This window comes from Thunnus thynnus, chromosome 11 (assembly GCF_963924715.1).
Source record: "Thunnus thynnus chromosome 11, fThuThy2.1, whole genome shotgun sequence".
Taxonomy (NCBI): Eukaryota; Metazoa; Chordata; class Actinopteri; order Scombriformes; family Scombridae; genus Thunnus; species Thunnus thynnus.
The window spans coordinates 33,530,069-33,548,547 of NC_089527.1; the positions used below are offsets into that span (position 1 = coordinate 33,530,069).

The following is an 18,479-nucleotide window of genomic DNA, read 5'->3' on the forward strand; positions in this document are numbered from 1 at the left end:
CCTCTGTAATATTTAGAAAAAACTGTGATGGGACAGTTCAGACAACACAGTCATAAATAGTAGGACGGAATGTGTTTGTTTCTGAGAGGGGCTTGAGTCTAAAAGGTAACAGAAACACCAGTTTAATCAAGAAACACTTTATTGTGACAACAGCAGCCTTTCAGCCTGTGAGATTTGAATCTATAAATATAAATCAGTCCATATCATTTTTACATAGCTTTAATGGTGACTTGCATGGTGTCCCTGAGGCTGTGTTCAGCTGCCCTGCAGCTTCTTCATGATAAGGCTGCTGGGTGGTGCGTTGGTGAATATTGTCCCCACAAAAATATGTGTCCCCCACAGAGAGTGTTGGATCACTCTGCAACAGCCAAGGTCCTCAATCTGAAAGCCCAGGTGACGGTACCTGTCATCTGTCTCGAACAGCGTGTTGTTGGTGTATGAACCAAAGAACTGGGGAGGAACACAAGACACTTATGGTACAGTTATCTGATCGCATCCATCTCCACTGAAACAGCAGTGATTGTAAATACAACTTAAGTTTCGTAACTCTCTCCAATAAAACTTCTGAGTGTAACCTATTAGCAGATGCAGAACACAATTTCAATAAAGAAATAAGGCCTGCATGTCTGTGCTAGAAGACAGCAAACCCATCGCTTTTAGATTTTAGGGCTGTTTACACATTATCAGCAGCAGTATACTTGTTCCAGCTGAAGTCCTACAGAGAGAGCAGACGCTCAACCTTCACGTGGTTTTCTTGAGTGCTGCACATTGCTGGAATTTTGTAACTCAACTGTCCCGCTCCAAGCTATGATTCTTTATCTTAAATTGCATTCACTGCTTTCTTTCCAGGTGTGTCCAATCAGATTACAGCTCACAAAGAAACCTTCAACACAGAGAAGGTTTGTACTGGCTTTTCTTCAGCATGAAATGAACAGTTCTTATAAACACTTATGTATCAGCATTGGGCTGGGTTCCTATCCATTCCATTTCAGTCTCCCTCTGTTGTTACAGTGCCCAACAGCTTCCCAATTTAAAATCAGCAACTATTTTATTAAAGAATAATATTCTGCTCAACTCAGAATATTATCAAAATCAGTATACAGTATATACCATGTCCAATGTCCATTCACAGCACCTGGAGCTAATTTGCATCTGTTCATGTTTTTCCTGGGACCACAGACTGCAGCTTGTCCCGTCATCAACATGCAATTTGTTGCACAGTTGAGTTGGGAGACAGTTAGGGAACTCCAAATAAATCAGGGGGTGGATTTTTAACAAAGATTTTTCATAATTTTGCAAATACAGGCTGATAAAACAAGTATCTGTCATGTCATGGCAGCATGACATCAGCACATGGTCATATTTTCATCAAATTTGTGAAAAATCAGCAAAAGAAAATGTAAATTAATTCCTGTTTCCATCCACTACTGTTTTACAATCATTAGGGGTTGGGTCTTCAAGAAAAACAGTTGGTGTGCTAATTCTCCAGTCAGTCTCCTTATCGCTCCTCATAGATCTGGTGTATTCATCTCTTCAGTGGACGCTTGAGTGACATTAAAAATTTTTTTGCACAAATTGAAAATGTGCATACCAGCAGGATGGAAATGCACTTAGTGGAATCTTACCGCCAGGCCTGAGGAGGGGTCGATGAAGTCAGCCCAGAATCCTTCTCTCTGCAGGGCGTAGCAGATCTCCTTAGCTCCGTCAACAAACTGCACAACAGAGAACCAACTTAGTCTCACTTGAGTGACGTCAATGATTAGTGATTTGTTGTCTTCAGCGATCAATGTGTGAGATATGTTCATAATATGCTTACTGATCATATATTTATCTAATTGATTTTTATCCCCAAAACTCCAAAGACACCGGGTATGGCTTTGTCAAATTCTTCATCCCATGCACATATGATAATGAGAATATGTTTTCTCCACATTCATTTTATGGACAAATTAAGTTTATATTCAGGCTACGACACACCAGGGTGATCATTTGGAGCAAAATACAAAGTCTGGTTAGCGCAAAAGACCCACAAAGCCATCCATAAATGAACCTGACATAAGCACTTGCATGAGCAACACAGACTCCAGACATCAGCTCACCTTGTCAAGCATCTGCTCCCTCTCCTGTTCCACCTCAGCACACCATGCCGTCATATTGTTGTGGGTCTTTTGGGTCACTGTGACCACCATCATACCAGAGGATGGAGCCTCAGGAAACATGGACTGGAAATCTGTTCATCACATTATCAGCAGACATTATAAGAGCTAGACTTTGTTCATTTTGCTCTTGCTCTGGTGAACAGAAAGATAATTACATCACATTTAAATTACAGACACTGCACCAGAAAGACAGTAACACTTTGACAAATGAAACTGATGAAAAACATGATGAAAAAAAACACTTTGTCTTAAAGGGAAGATTTGGGATTTTTCAATCTCAACCATATTTTCCCATCATTTTAGGTCTAAGTGACTAATGGGGACAACAATGAAATTGGTCCAGTAGTGAGTGAGAGCCCTTCAGCCAGCAGCCGTGAAATAGGCTGCATTGTAATCCTTGAGGCCAACTGCACACTGTCAATGTCCGTCCACTAAAAGTGCGTTTTTTTGCCACTGACAGGCTCAGATTGTTATTATAAGTGTCTGACCATGAATGTAACATTAAATAAAGGAACTAGCTGCCTGTAGCAGCATTATGGCTAACTGCAAAGGGATATATATCCGGGGCAGCCTGCACGTTGGTTTGTTTACGTCTGAGGCTGTGGATAACTTAGCATCTGTTCATGCTAGAGAAGTAACATTAATCACAGTTACATGTTGAAATCACATTTTTCATAACTTGGAGCTGAACGAAAAAAAAAAACAAGTGACTAAATGACATATTATGCTGTGGAAACGAAAGAGGAATGGAGGCAGAAAGGCAACAGGACTGTCAGGAAAGTCAACATACAGTAACGGTTACCTCAAAGAAGCTGCTGGTGTTCCTGCAGTCACTGCTCTCCTGATGAGTGAAGAGGAAAACCCTTTTCTGCAGAGTCAGACCTGTTGCTGCCACACTCAGAAAATCTACAAGTGTCCACAGAGTCATCCCAGCTGTGTAACTACTACACATGGATTTACAGTGTTTATCGACATTGTTGTCCTGGAGACTGTTTCAACTCCACAAACTCAACTGGATGAAAAGACCAAGGCCGGCTGGACCAAACGTTCAGCTCCACACGGTAAAAAAAAATGTGATTTCAAAACATAACTGTGTGACTAACCTTACTTTTCTAGCATGAACAGATGCTGAGCTATCCACAGCCTCAGACGTAAACAAACCAACGTGCAGGCTACCCCAGATATAGTTCCCTTTGCAGTTAGCTATAATGCTGCTTCAGATGGATAGTCCATGGGATAATCCATCATTGCATTTAGTTTTTCAGTTTCCTTACACTCTAACCGCAGAGAAAGTCAGCCTCAATACATGTAAATAAAGCGGCGTGCACAGATTAATATGCACAGCGAGGTTAGTTTAGCCGGCAGGCTGCCCTGGATGTGGATCCCTTTGCAGTTAGCCATAATGCTGCTACAGGCGGCTAGACACTTAAATTAACAATCTGAGCCTGTCAGTGTAAAAAAAAACCACTTTTAGTGGACGTACATTGGCGGTGCACAATTGCCCCATATGATTACACTGCAGTCCATTTTGTGGCTTCCGATTGAAGCACTCTTGCTCAATACTGGACCAGTTTATTGTTCCCATTAATCACTTAGATCTAAAATGATGGGAAAATAGGGTTCAGGTTGAAAAAGTTTCCCTTTAGGTCTAAATGAAGAAAATGAACATGATAATTGTGTGCTGAGTGGAGTACTGTTGCTGCACCTTTCTTTAGTAGTTCAGGGCAGGACTGTATGGCACACTCCACACTGGAGGTATCAAAGTACTGTTCAGCTCTGTTGACATTCTGAGACAAGGCTGGGTCATCTTTTTCCTGAAAAACACATACACACAACAAGCACACACCAAACAGTTGTGAGAAAAGCATATAGCCAGCTATTCAGAAAAACTATCCAGTTAGCAGATACTGCTGTAATATTCCTCTATGCTCTTTCCCATTAGATATTTTGTTTCACTTCACAGCATACTTCAGACAAATCTAATTAAATGAGTCAGTAAAGGCAAAAGGCTTGCAAGCTGACCACTCTGTCTGACACTCAGCTCTCAGCCTGCATTAACCAAGCAGCCTGATGATGGCTAAACTGGATGGCTAAACTGGACATCTGCCAAACAACAACTCTGTGGAAGTTTCACAACTTTATGCTTCAGTGTTCACGAACACAACTGTCACAGTGAGCAGATCAAGGCACACTGTGGCCCAATCCCAATGTCCACCCTAAACCCTGAACCCCTAATGGACTTCATTGACATCACCTGGTAAGTGATTGAGTGCAAGAGGCTGCAAGGGCTCAGAATGGTTTTAATAGGAGTGGGATAGCACTTTGCGATTTATCACGTTACTTTGATGATACCAAAACAAGTTTTGTAATGTGGGTTTGGGACTTTTTATTCAATATTTTATTGTCATATCAACATGACTGATTGGAATTGATCTTAGTGAGATCACTTTAACAAAAATAGAAAAAGACAAACACAGTAAAACCATTCACTCATAAAGCACATAATACATTAAACAAAGTATAAACCAGATAGGTTAATATCCAACACATAAAAGTATCATGTGCACAACAGTCAAGTAAGGGACCGACTTCAGGCAAAGTCTGCAGAGATGCAGACTTACAGAAAGTGTGCATAAAGGGCCCGAAATGTCTGCTGGAGAGCCCTCATGCACTTGACGATTTGACAGTGGGACAGCCCTAAGCAGTGAGTCCATGAGTGTGGACACTGGAATTGGGCCTGTGACTTTTTTCCCTTACAAGCTGTCACCAAACCAAAGACTGTAAAAAATATGGACAGTCACCATGACGTCACCCAGTGGTTTGTAAACTGACGTTTTGAAGCCTCAAGTTTAGCGTTTGATCATCGCCATTTTGGATTTGACCGCCACCATGTTTGATTTTTGGAGCCAGAAGTGAGCATATTTGGACAAGAGGGTTGAGTTGACCATAGCGTTAGCTACTAGCTTGGTTAGCATGATGCATTTACAATCTATGGTTAACAGTGATAATGCTAATGGTAATTTCTGCTAGTGAAAAACAGGCCTAAAACCATTAAAGCAAAATGTACTCGCTGTAAAAACTGAACATCCCACTCTTTAAAGGGTCTTTTATCACAACCAGACACTGAACAAGACTTTTTTAGGTGACAAAAATGTTACAATTAACTTTCATGAACTGAAAACACACTGAAGTAGCAGCAGCTACGCCTATACTCTGCGATTACTCCATGGCTATGTTACGTAATCAATGTTGTCACCGTGGTAGCGACTTGTCAATCACAACTTAGCCACACCCTAAAGCATATGCTGCTTTATTGTCCATTTTACTCTAAATGGGACCATAATTTGCAAAATGAACATCATGCTGTATTGAAGAAGACTTGAAACTAGCAATTGAGACCATTAACTCATTAGGAAAGTGTTTACCGAAGTAAAGTAGGGTCATTTTCTCATAGACTTCCATACAATCACACTTCTTTTTGCAGCCAGTGGAGTCGCCCCTGCTGGCCATTAGAGAGAATGCAGGTTTAAAGCACTTCCGCATTGGCTTCACTTTTCAGGCTTGGAGCTACCCACCTACACCAAACACACCTGCACCCCAACCTTATTAAAGAGTAAGAGACTGCACCTAGTGGCGGAACCGCATACTGCAGCAAATCTACGGAACAACAACAGTTACACTACACATCCCTCATCTTCTGCATTAGTGGTTAATGTATTTTTTAATCGGTTAATTATTAACGGCAAAGCTGCAGAAAGATCAATTTCCATTTCCATTCCATAACATGTTCCAACAGAAGTGAGCACATCACACCGATCCTTGCTGCCCTTCACCGTCTTTGCCTGTGAGTTTTATTGTTGATTTTAAGATTTTACTGCTCATGTTTAAAGCTTTGCATGATCAGGGTCCCACCTATATCTGTCACATATTCACTCCATGTAAGCCTGATCGCTGCTTGAGATCCTCTAGCAGGGCCCAATTAATGGGTCCTAAAACTCGCCTTGTCACGACAACTGTCTGGTCCCTGCAGCTGTGGAACTGCCTGCCTGAGACCCCCCCTTAACCTGAGGCAGTTTTCCTGTCTTCAGTTACAGTAGTAATGTTAGTATACACTTACAAAGAACTCTGTGATGAACTGGGCCAGTATGAACTCATGCCTCTCACTACTGGACGGGGCAGACAACACGTCAGGGATTGTCTTTTGTGTTGGGCTCTTCTTCTGCTCCGCTACTCCTTCCAGGTGGGAGTCAAAGCCCACATTACCAGGCAGCTGGAAGCGCTGGTCCTGGGGCCCAAATGGCCCCATACTCTCGTCAGGCCACACTGTCCGAAGTCCTTAACCAGGGAGGTAATGTTAGGAAAAGCACAAGACACAGGGAAATGCAAGTTTCATTTTTATGCATCATGTACACTCACCACCCAAACAAAATGTATTTTCTTACAAATCAACATATCAGAGGATAAGACTACACAGATACTAAACCCTCCTGTTGCCTTTGATACACATTTCCCACCTTTGGGTTCCTGCTCAAAATTGACTAGCTTTATGTCTATGTAGCATACCAATACACATATTCTGGCCCAGGCTTCTCATTTTCAGCCCTAGCTAATTAATCAAAAATGTGAATGACAAGAATGAATGACATACCCATATCAGAGGGAGTGATGGCTACATGAGGCTCATCAGAGCCGGAGGATCCAGCAGCAGAGAAGGCTCTGGCTCCAGCCACACGACGCACCAACACATGAAGCCCAGGGAGGTAACTTACCAGCCTGGCTCTACTGCACAGCATCTGAACACAAATACATTAATGTTAGCCTCTCACGTGCACACAACCAAGTTATACAAAACAGGTTAATTTCAGGCAAAATTAATATAGACACCTGTCCCAGCAGGCCCATTAAATGTGAGGTGATTCGCAGCACCAGCACACATAATCTACTGTGTACTTTTGTGGAAATGGGACACACTCTCACCACCCAAACATGAAGTTAACTATAAATTATTTCTACTCATCCCATGCATACACTCACACCGTTATGTCGACGTCATAGCATCTCTCATACACGACTTCACACACACATTTGTTAATAATGACATTTAGAGGGAGAAAAGTGACTGCACACACACTTGACTTACAGTGGCCATCCTGGTGTGCCTCTGTGTTCTTGCAGTGTCCAGTTGTGTTTCTGTAAGAGCAAATTATCATTTCCAAACACCTATATTCTGATACAATCACTGTTAGAACCTCAAACTAAATAAATAATGAAACAAACACCAATGTTTTAGCCCACAGTGACCTTACATTACTCTTGTTGAGATTTTATTAGATAATTACCTGATAGGCGAATCGGAGTTTGCAGATTCTGAGACGTAATTTAGCGTTAAGGCTGATTAGGAATTCCTGGTTTGTTACAAATATGTATCTAGAATGCTGTTACCTAAACATGTGCGTCCGTAGTAATTGCATACAGTCGCCTGTCAATGTTTGGTCAATACATCAGCGTCATAAAATTTGGACGGGTCACATATTTCAGTGAAACACTGGGAAAGTTTTAACAAGTTACCTTATGTTAGCTAGTAGGCTAGGACATGAGCAAGTACATGGACTTACCTACTAATAGTGAAGTTCGAACTGACACACTGTGCTAATCTACGTCCATTTGCAGTGTTAGCCAGACCATCAAAAGACTTAAGACAAGTCTTCAATGCGACAGCGTTCCGTGCTATTTCTGTAACTTGTTTATAAAGACCGAGCGCATTCGAAGCTATATTTACCACGATATTAGCTGCTGAAGTCATCCATTCACCTTGAAGTTGCGCGTGCGCTGTTTTGATTGAGACTAGACCTTTTCTGTGTTCAATGCGAACAATTTAAATGGCAATAACTTAAATACGCCTTATCGCCCCCTACTGGTCTGGAGTGTGGAGTCGACGTTTATGGTTACTCTGGCTGGTCGTCTCTTACGCCTCTAATATAATCTAGATTCCCAGTTTTACTTCTACTCATGTTTTCTTTCACATACCCATTAAAAACTGAAAATACATGCAAAGAGTTTGTCATTGAAATTAGAAAAAATCATCAGATCAATCAACAGAAGAGATGGAACTAACTTAGTAGTATACATTTTCTCAAGTACAGCCTACGATTTTGAGGTACTCGTACTTTATATCATTATTTTCATTTCCATTCAATTTTATACTTCAGCTCCATTAGGTACATTTCAGAGGGAAATGTTCACTACACTTACTATCCATCTATCTTACTATCCATCTCACTGTGGATCACGTTCTTGGTGCATGCACTCATTTCTCTTCTGCTGCTGTTGTGTGCATGCAAACAGTGATCACCTTGTTGGTTTAGAGAATTCACACAATAACCATGTGCTATTTACTCTTTGAGTTTTTGCATAAGTCATTAACAGAGAATTGTAAAAAAAAAAAAAATCCTTAATATTTGGCAAATCCTTGTGTGGCAATGAAAATGTATCCAGAAATAGCCTATTAATTATGCAATTTATAAATCATGACATTTCTCTCCCCCACATGATTAAAGCACAATAACACCACCAGTCATAGACTGTAAAAAATATGGATTTTTTGTTTGTTTGTTTTTGTTTTCCTTAAGCTTTATTAACAACAATATCATATATAATACATATAAAACACAAAAGACATACAAAAGACAAACAACATCAACAATGTATGTCCCAGGGGTACAGACAAATGTCCAACAAGGCTCTTCATTCAAAAGTTCAAATCATAGATCCAACTTCAGTCAAACATGTTTCCATATCAGTTCAGTATCATTCCCATGAGGTCATAAGTGTTGTGTATAGTTGATCAGTCCTTAGAGCTTTAGAGTTCTCTGAATATTTTATGGAATCCACATATTCATTGAGTTCATTCTTAAAGACAGGAAAGAGTGGTTTAGAGCCACTGAACCTGTGGATGTGATATTTAGCAAGGAAAAATAAGAGATTTATTATAAAATATTTTCCTTCATTTTCTTTCTTTCAATCAAACACACCAAAAAAAAAACATCCTTAAAACAAAAAGAAAAATCAGCAATGAGATATGTTTGGATGAACTCTAGGATGTCTGACCAGAACTCTGTATGAGAACCATTCCAAAACAAATGTGAAACATTTTCATCTGAGTTTTTACAAAATGAGCAGTCTGAATCAATATCCCGTTAATATCGCCTAAGGACAGATTTTGCTGTGTAGAATTGGTGAATTAATTTAAATGCAACTTCTTTCACTTTATTAGGAGTTAAGTATTTAAAAAGTAAGGACCACAATTTTTTCCAAGCCACATTCTCTATTGTCATGTTCTGAACAAACAAAAAGACAACATTTAGCTTTTTGAGCCTATGTGGTTGCCAGAGGCCTTAGTCAAAGCACACATAAATTCAGGTGGGTCACCTGTGTTAGAAATGATCTCTGATTTTGTTAGTGATGATTTGAAATTCTTCATCATCATCAGTCCTAATTTTTTTGTTTCCTGACGCATTCAGTGACTGCTTACTTCCACTTCTTCCGTTTCTATGCCGACTGCTCCCTCCCATCACTGCCTAGGAGCTTAAAGGAAAGACAAACTCCTCACACAGCAAGAGGAGGGGCTGCTGCAGTCTCACTTTATCTCAAAACAGTTCAATCTGAAGATTTTAAACATCTCAAATTGAAACTGACATGGCACCACTGCTCTGCCAACTAGTAAATATTCTGTTCAGGAAACTTACTCGAAACAGCTCTCCAATGCCAGTCTGTACATAGCCACTGGATGGCAATACTTGCACATACAATGCGTGTCCCTTGGCATTTGTGGTCACAATATAACTTTCATAGGCAAGCTCTTTTAGCCTGGACCTTAGTAAATAAACACAATTTCAGACCTCACAGTTACTTTATCTGGAATAATAAGGATATTTTATACATAAACAAATCACTGTTTTATCACTCATGGTTTGACAATGAAATTTTGTTGGTTGGTCAATTGGTAAACAAAAACAGTGTGTTACTGTCATATTCAGAATTTCTTCAAGAATTTAAGGTACCAGTCACACCTAAAGAATACGCTTTTATTTTTGGTGCAGTTCCACAGACTCTTTCAGTTTTTAAAGAATTGTAATTTGACAGAAAATAACATTATTAGCCAAGCACATTTTTATTGAGATTGGAAATATTGGTATTCGGAATAAACCATGCAGGAACAGACACATCAGAAATGCTTTGATCTGTGTTACACCTCCTGCAGCAAAATTCTTTTGGTCTTAATAAAGTGAAATAAGTATCCTTCAAGATTTTACAGTGAATTTACCCAGTAAAAGAAGTGTTGGAAAGATGGAGGCTAAATATAGACTATGCCTGTGTTTTTGCAATTCAGATAGGGCAACCATACTCATTCAAATTTATTTTGGATCAACATGCAAAAATATAGGAAAATGGGTCCTAATGTACAGATTGATATATTTGATGTTATGTTATATTTTGTGTTCAGTGGGATGGAAAGCAATATTACCTATATAATTCAGCCGCTGATCATTCTTGGTAAATTCAACATCCACAAATCTAAATGGTCTGGCTCCAAACCTGCTTTCATTGGTTTATTGTTGAACTCAAGAAGGTTGGCACCTTAATCAAGATGTGAAGAACAAAAAAGCTATGTAGACTTTCAATATTTTAAATGAAGTATAGTTTTATTTGAACTGTTTTTGTATGGCAATTGTTGTTATACCCCCCCTGTTATACCCCTTTGTTGTAAATAAAGAAAGTTTTAAAAAAAATTGTGGTCACAATAGGAGAATGTGGTTTAGGGGCACTTGTACAGCTGAAGTTCACCTCCGGTATGACATTTAGACAAAATTCAACCATGGAAATGTATTGCACCAATTCCCACAATAGATCCTGGTTAAATCCTAAACTGATATCTAAAGGTTTTTTTTAACGTGTGTAATTTTGTCTTTCCAAACAAACCACTGGCACCAAGGTGGGTTGTGAGAAATTATACTTATGCAAACATTTCTGATTTTCTGAAAAGGCACTCTGCAAAAAGAGGATACAGAGCATAAAACAGAGTTCACATAACAGCACCACAAACTACAGCTCTGTGGCATTTTGCTTGTGGTGCTGTGGGAAAAAATTAGCCTTTCAAATCAATGATTCTGTGATTCTATTAACTTCACGGGCCACTTTGTGAGTAATTTTCTAATTCTGCTCAGAAGAAGATAGTGGGCATCCTTCAGTAGACAGCCTTTCCTTGTGAAAAGTTATATGTCCTCCATGACTCCAGAGGAGCTTTCTAAAGTCACCGAAAAGAACCAGGAAAAAGAAATCAGGACTATCATGAGACATTTAACAGTTTACATTGAATTAGGAGGAAGTGTTTTTAAATGAAGGGGGTGCTTACCAGCCATAGAGGGTCAAATGAGAGATGTGAATTAATATTAATACTCATCATTAAACACTAAATTGTTTACCTGACGATGGACAAGTCACATCAAGTTTATTTGTATGAGCCAATATGACAAACAGAATGTGCTGTTGCTTTACAGGTCAACAACTTCAATGGTTCCTAATCAAGCTCAAAAAAGAAAGGTTAAAATTCATTTTCTTTTGAAAGAAAATTGTTTGTCACCACACTGCAATATTTTCTCTCCCCAAGTTCAACCTTTCTGTTAAATATAACAGTCATGGCCATAAGTCTTTTACAGTGAGCTATGCATTAATAAGCCTCTAACATGTTTCTGAAACTAAAGCTACATGAATCCAGTCATATGTCTTTGAACACAAAGAACAGATGATTTTCAGAGACCCTCCCTCAGTTTCATTACAATGGAGAGGAGCTTGGTATATGCTCTTATATTTTGTGGTGGTGTAGAATTCTACTGGACCAACTGAACAGACAATCCACCACACCCAAAAAGAACTGACTTACAGATAATGTCTGGTGTAAACAACCTGGCACATACAGCACATTCATTTATTGACATTTTCAATGTCTGCCCCCATGGCAAAATACTGTAGGAAATTCATCAAAATGTGGAAAAGAAATGCATCATGGGAAATGGGTATGTGTTATGCACGGTTCTTTTGCTATGTTGGCTAAGTATGAGATGTTCTATACTGTTGGGTGACCCAGATTTCCTGTTTTTCTGTCATGTCTTTCTAGAGACTGAATTCCACTGTGTGTGTGTGGGGGGGGGGGGGGGGGGGGTTTACCCTTAGGGCAGGTCTCACTGCTCTTTTCTCAGCACTCTCATGTGGTCTTTGAAAGTCATATCTCCCTTGTCAATGGCTCTCAGACCTGCTTGCTAGTAATAGGGCCATTTGTCCAGTGAGTGCTCTCTCCAAAGCTATCAGTACATTTAAGGGAGAGACTGTCACATTGAATTATGCCCAAGTACTCAGCAATGGCTTTTCCACTGTAATTGACAGGAAAAATTATAGAATATTCTCAAACTGCATTTGAAAAAATATCCTAGACCCCTGCTACAGGTCTCTATTACCCCCAGCATTATGAAGGTATTGTGAACAACATTCCATAATATCAATTTTGTAATTCTTAGATTCTTGTCACTAGAAGGGCAAACAAACTGTAAAGTTTGGCCTGAACATTTGGATTTACACATTTAAAGTCATTTTCAGACATGGGACCTGTAACATCTGGCCGTTAAAGTAATGCTGTTTTGTCATTTGACAATAAGTTACTGTTCCGCAAATGTTTCATAATGGCTTATTCAAACATAGCAGAGCCATTACAGAGCCACAATGCTTGCACAACATTTGGCACCTGGTGTGTGAAAGGGCATGGTGGCACTGTTAGTGAACAGTGGTGAGTTTACATGAAGGAAGAAGAGAGTTCTCTCAGTGGCTGCAGCAAAGGTTTAATGTTTCTCTCTATAGCTTAATTGAGGACCATCATGACCACAAGGTCCACACCTCATCTATTCACCCTTGTACATTTTCTATTAAATAGATAATTTAGATAGATTATAGAATTCTACTCTTCTTTTGTCATATGCTACCAAAAAACCTAAAAATCCAGAAAAGCAGAGATATTAGGTGGAATGAAAGTGTAGTGTAGGTTGTTCTGTCTTGGCTGTTGGCACATTTCTTTATGTTTTTCTTTTGCCCTGTGATGTCCACCACCCACATGTTTCTGTGTTTTTCTACAAAGCTAACACCCAACCCTCACCACCCAAACATGCAAACACACACGCTTCCCCATGGTCTTGCTCAATAGAGCTTTCCATTGTCATAGAGTCGGGTGTAATCCATTAGTTAATGGTTACGGTCACTGTTTTTATGGTTATCTATGGTTTTACACTGTTTTTTCACAAGTTACAATATGAGTAAACCTGAACTTCTAAAAGAAAACTTCTGATATCAGATTACTCATCCAGACTAAATAGTAATGTGAGACTTAATCATGAATTGAATTATCAAATAAATAAAGGTGCATTAATTTCTCCAACCTCACTTCACTTTGGATCACATTATCCCACAATAGCAACTACGTCCAAAATGCGAAAATAACCTCACAGATCAAAACTGTTCCAGGGAACTTGCATCTGAATGTCTTGCCATGGCTCTAGTCAATATTCTGAAGCTCTGAACACACTCATAAGGGCTTGTGGCCACTTCATAAAGCTAGAGCAGACCTGGGAGCAGCAAACCACAAGCCTCTTCTTGACGTTTAAGGAGGAAAGAACAAAATGTGCATGGACTACAATATGGATAAAACAATAAGTATATAAAAGTAACACAGCTCCAAATGTGACAGCATGAAAGTATGTAAGTTTTCTCTCAAACTGCACTTGGATAAAAGTGAAATATGAAAAGGTTAATAACCAAACAGAAGAGAAACAACCAACAAACTGAAGTATGTTTTCCTGCACAAACATTAGTGTTGAAGTGTATTTTGGGGCTACCCCCTGCAGCCCCAATGCAACCTTTATAAATTTACTCTATGTCCAGCCACACTGAGGTAGGACGGAGATGGTTTGGGTGGATTGCAGGCCTACAATTGCAGGATGTTTACACAGGAGACCAAGGTTTGCAACCTTAGTCCTTGCCTAAATTAAGGGGGAAAAAAACAAAAACAAAACAAAACAAAAAAAAACTTTGGTTAAAGGGCCGGTATTGTGGAAAGCAAGAAAATGAGCTTTGGGACGGATTAGGGTGATGGTGGGGCCTCCTGTGCTGTAAAATTACTCATTTCTATCTCCTCAGTCATTTTAATTTATTTGAAATGCCAGCCAGATGGTGAGCAAAGCAGCACACTGGAAGTGTTGCTGGTTGTTCAGCATCTAAACAGTCTTCACAGCCCTCCAGAGGATGGACAGTTATGTCAGGAATGGTTGAAATTAATTTTTGGAGACAATCTTCCCCCATTATCGTTGAGTGGTTGTGTGTGTGTTTGGCACATTTTACAGTCAACTGTCTGCTTAACGAGTCTCAGAACGCCGCAGGATTTTCTACTTTTCATCTTCAATCTTTTGATGAAGTTTTAAAACATGGTTTCTCTCTGTTACTCAGCTAAAGGAATATAGGCTAATATATCTGTGCTAAAGCTAAGCTTGTGACCTCCAGCTGCGTTTGAAAAAAATAGTTTTACTTTGTGAGGAAACTTAGACACAATCTCACAGTTCTGAAACATCCTGTTGAAGTCTCAACTGTGCAACAGCAGGTTCTTCCCTTCATTCAGGATCAGACTTTGGTTCATAGACCGCAACATACCGTCTTATGTCTCTAGCGGTAGACATTACTCCAGGTTAAGATGCGGCGTAAGGGAACTTGCAATATTCACTAGCAGGGGCAGCATTGTGGGTGGGCCTAGTTGCTGCTCTTTTTACACAGCCTGTTCAAGGCGGGAATGCTGCGCCTTTATTCCGCCTCGCTGTTCTGTATAAAAGGTATGGACACACAGTGGGGGGCAGAGTTGCTCCTCCAATAAGCCGGCTACAGAGGTAGTCACAGCCGCATGGACGTCTGTGTCAAGCTTCGGGATAGCTGGCATGGCTGGACAGGGAGCTGACGCTGTTGTGTTACACAACATGCCAGGATGCTATGTAAAAGCACACACGGTGGCATTATGCTGGTTCTGTTTGGTTCAGTGAAAAAAAAGCGAAGGTGGCTTAGTGACGAATCTCCTTTACAGCTATAATGCAGTATGTCTGTATAAAAAAGTGAGAATACATAAGCAAATCATAAGCAAATCGATTATGTTTGCTGGCTTGGTGCCGATGAGCCGAACACTTTTTTGTTCACTTCCTTTGATAAAGTCATGATTACTTTATTTTGCTTGGTGGTGGTGTTGGTGACGGGCCCGGGACTTAGGTTGCTTTCATCGGGTGGAGCAGGTAGAGTTTTTGTAAGGAGGTAGTGGTCCATCCTGGCGGCGAACTTCACTGCAGGTGCAGCAGGAGTGCTACACCTCTGTCAGGTGTCATAGTGCAGAGTGTGAACAACAGCGCTGTTTGTGTGTTGAAATTAAAATTAAATGAATTGGATGAAAATAAAATATGGCATCATGTAGAATTAGGATATTGACATAAACTGGTAAAGATAGAATTATTTTTTTCGAATTTTTGGGGGCAATTTCTGCCCCTCGATCATGGTTTTTAGGGGCATTTTGAGATTTCTTAGGGCATTTTTGCCTTTGCCCCCCACTGATTTCCAACGCTGCCACCACCACAACAGGGCCCTAAGTCACTAGCTAGACTCTTCTCCTCTGTAGTTCCCCGGTGGTGGAACCAGTTACCAAACTCTGTTTGATCTGCAGAGTCTCTCTCAATCTTTAAGAAAAGACTAAAGACCAAGCTCTTTCGCAAACACCTCTGGACTTGATGAACTGTAGGGAGAGAAAGAACAAAAAACAAAAAACAAAACAAAAAAACATGCTGCTATGCATTCTAATCATTGCCTTGTTGCACTGCCTGTTGGCATCTACGTCCTATTGGGCCCAAACTTAAGCTTTATGGCACTTACTCGTGTTGTTCTCTCCTTACTAGATCCCTGCTTGTGTTGTATCAGTCTCATATGTACGTCGCTTTGGATAAAAGCGTCTGCTAAATGAAAAATGTAAATGTAAATGTAATCTTGGAGAGGAGAAGTGTCCAAACTACACAGCTTATCCACAGGGATTCCTCAAGGATCAGTGCTTGTTCCCTTTCTTTTCTCATTATACACCACCTCACTCGGTCCAAATCCTTCCTGTCATTCCCGCTGGAAGACCACACAGTCTCGGCTCGGATGTCTGCCGTCTGCCTGGAACTTGGGTGTCATGATCGATGACCAACTAACCTTTAAGGTTCATGTGGCCTCAATTGCTCAGTTGTGTCAATTTGCCCTGTACAACATCAGGAAGATCAGACCCTACCAGTCTGAGCATGCAGCACAACTCCTGGTATAGGCTCTCATAATAAACAAGAACACCTTGTAACAAACCGAACAGCAACTTAAACGGCTCCCGCCTACCTGAACTCCCTCATTCAGGTCTACACTCCCTCCCACTCACTACGCTCTGCCAATCAAATGTGTTTTATCTATTATGATTATGATGCGGTCTTATTGGGTATTCTATTGCTTTTACTGCAGATTCTATGGTGCTTTTATGTCTGGAGCACTGGACCAAACGAAGTTCCCCATGTGGACTAATAAAGTTCATCTGAATCTGAATCTAGGTAAAATTAACATTTAACTACACAATATAGACAAAAAAAAGTTTTCCTTTCTAAAAAAGTAAAAGACAACATTTATTTGGCTACTAAAGTCTGGACCAATCACAACAGGCCATTTTTCATTGTCCTGTTAAACCCATGCACACATGTCACGGTACGGAAGCAGATTTGGTTTTTCATGCGTTTTTATCCAGGCTTTCACCCAACGTTCTACATTGGCTATAGTAACATGTCAGTATCCAGCTGTGTAGAATGCATGTATCAGCGGTTTAGAATGCAGACGCTGTCACTCTCTAATAATTTCTAATTATTTTATTTCATGGCTGGAAATGCATTTCCTATTGAGACTAGAAGAACCTAGACAACAATGTAGGCAAGACGGGAGGTAAAGCCGAAAATTCCTGACTGACGTGATTGTCTCTATATTGCCTTGAAAGCATAGCCCATTTCTGTTGAGACAAGCTTATGAATTGACCGTGGTTAAACTCTCTCTTGTTAAAAGTCAATCTAGCTCACCCAACAGTCAATCTCTCTTTCTCTCTTCCTGCAATAATCCAGTCAGATCATCCAAACAAGACAGTATTTCTGTAATTAGAATTAAAATGTCAGTGTTCTAAATGAATGATTGACTTAAATTTAACAAATAGAAAATAAAAGATATGGCCTCAGGAGCATTTGAGCTCGTACGTAGTGGTCATCGTCCAATAGCTCAGACAATGGGATGAAAAAACTATGTCTGCATATGGTGATTAAATGCAATTTTAAATATTTTGATGAGCAGGCCTTCTTGAATGATCTTTTGAAAAGTGATATTCATAATACTGGTAAAATCCCAAATGTTCAATCAGCTCTTGACCATTTTTGTAAGTCTTTTAATTCAGTGGTTGATAAGCATGCACCTTTTTAAAAATGTAGAATACGGAATAGGTCAAGTCCCTGGTTCTCAGCAGAAATCTCCTCCTTACTTAAAGAGAGAAATAAAACCTGGGCACACACTAGGAAGGATAAAGATGTACTGTATATCTAAAAATTCCCTTTAAAAAATGATAAAAACATATCAATTCCAAGAGAAAAAAACAAAAACAAAAAAAGAACAAGCAGTTGGCAGCACAGTGCATTTAGGGACAAAAGTACATGTCTCAGTTCAATGTAGACAGCTCTTGCATGTCAACGAGTGACCAGCACTCAGCAAATGCACATCTGCAATAAGAAAGGCTAAATCTAATTATTATTTGTCTTTAATTCCCAAAGCGTATTCAAATCAAGCAAAATTCTGGAAGGTAGTAAATTCTCTTAACCATAAGTCTTCCCCTCCGTTTCCTACTCTCACCGCAGCAGTTGAGTGTTCAGTTTCAGACCATAAAGAGATTTATGTAGCTTTTAATAAACATTTTGCATCTGCTGATAACCTATTTGATGAAACTTATACAGGATCCCCTCTGTCTGCTCTTGATCCTGACACCAAGGTAATGCCAAGGCCTCATTTTATTTTACAGCTGTTCTCTCCATGTGACATAGCCAATGCATTACTAGTAGTAGACATTAAGAAATCAGTTGGTGGAGGATAAACTTTACCATAATTTTTTTAAAGCTTGCCACTCTAATTATAGTCAACTAGTTTTAACTGGTACAG

General features: G+C 39.8%; 1 protein-coding gene across 4 annotated transcripts; it reads right to left on the bottom strand.

Annotated features, from left to right (window-relative positions):
- Positions 1–121: 121 nt before the first annotated feature.
- On the bottom strand, positions 122–8,032 carry mmadhcb (metabolism of cobalamin associated Db). Of its 4 annotated transcripts, none has more exons than XM_067604567.1 (9): positions 7,775–8,003; positions 7,499–7,526; positions 7,300–7,349; positions 6,808–6,952; positions 6,277–6,494; positions 3,865–3,973; positions 2,100–2,230; positions 1,626–1,712; positions 122–450 (listed from the first exon to the last, which is right to left on the bottom strand). In XM_067604567.1, the coding sequence occupies exons 3-9, from the start codon at positions 7,306–7,308 to the stop codon at positions 256–258; spliced, it is 894 nt and encodes a 297-aa protein (XP_067460668.1). In that variant the 5' UTR covers positions 7,309–7,349; positions 7,499–7,526; positions 7,775–8,003; the 3' UTR covers positions 122–255. The 4 variants fall into 4 exon arrangements, with proteins under 4 accessions (XP_067460668.1, XP_067460665.1, XP_067460669.1 ...); XM_067604564.1 differs by having other exon boundaries at positions 7,939–7,977; XM_067604568.1 differs by lacking the exon at positions 7,499–7,526 and having other exon boundaries at positions 7,939–8,032.
- Between the last annotated feature and the right edge of the window lie 10,447 nt (positions 8,033–18,479).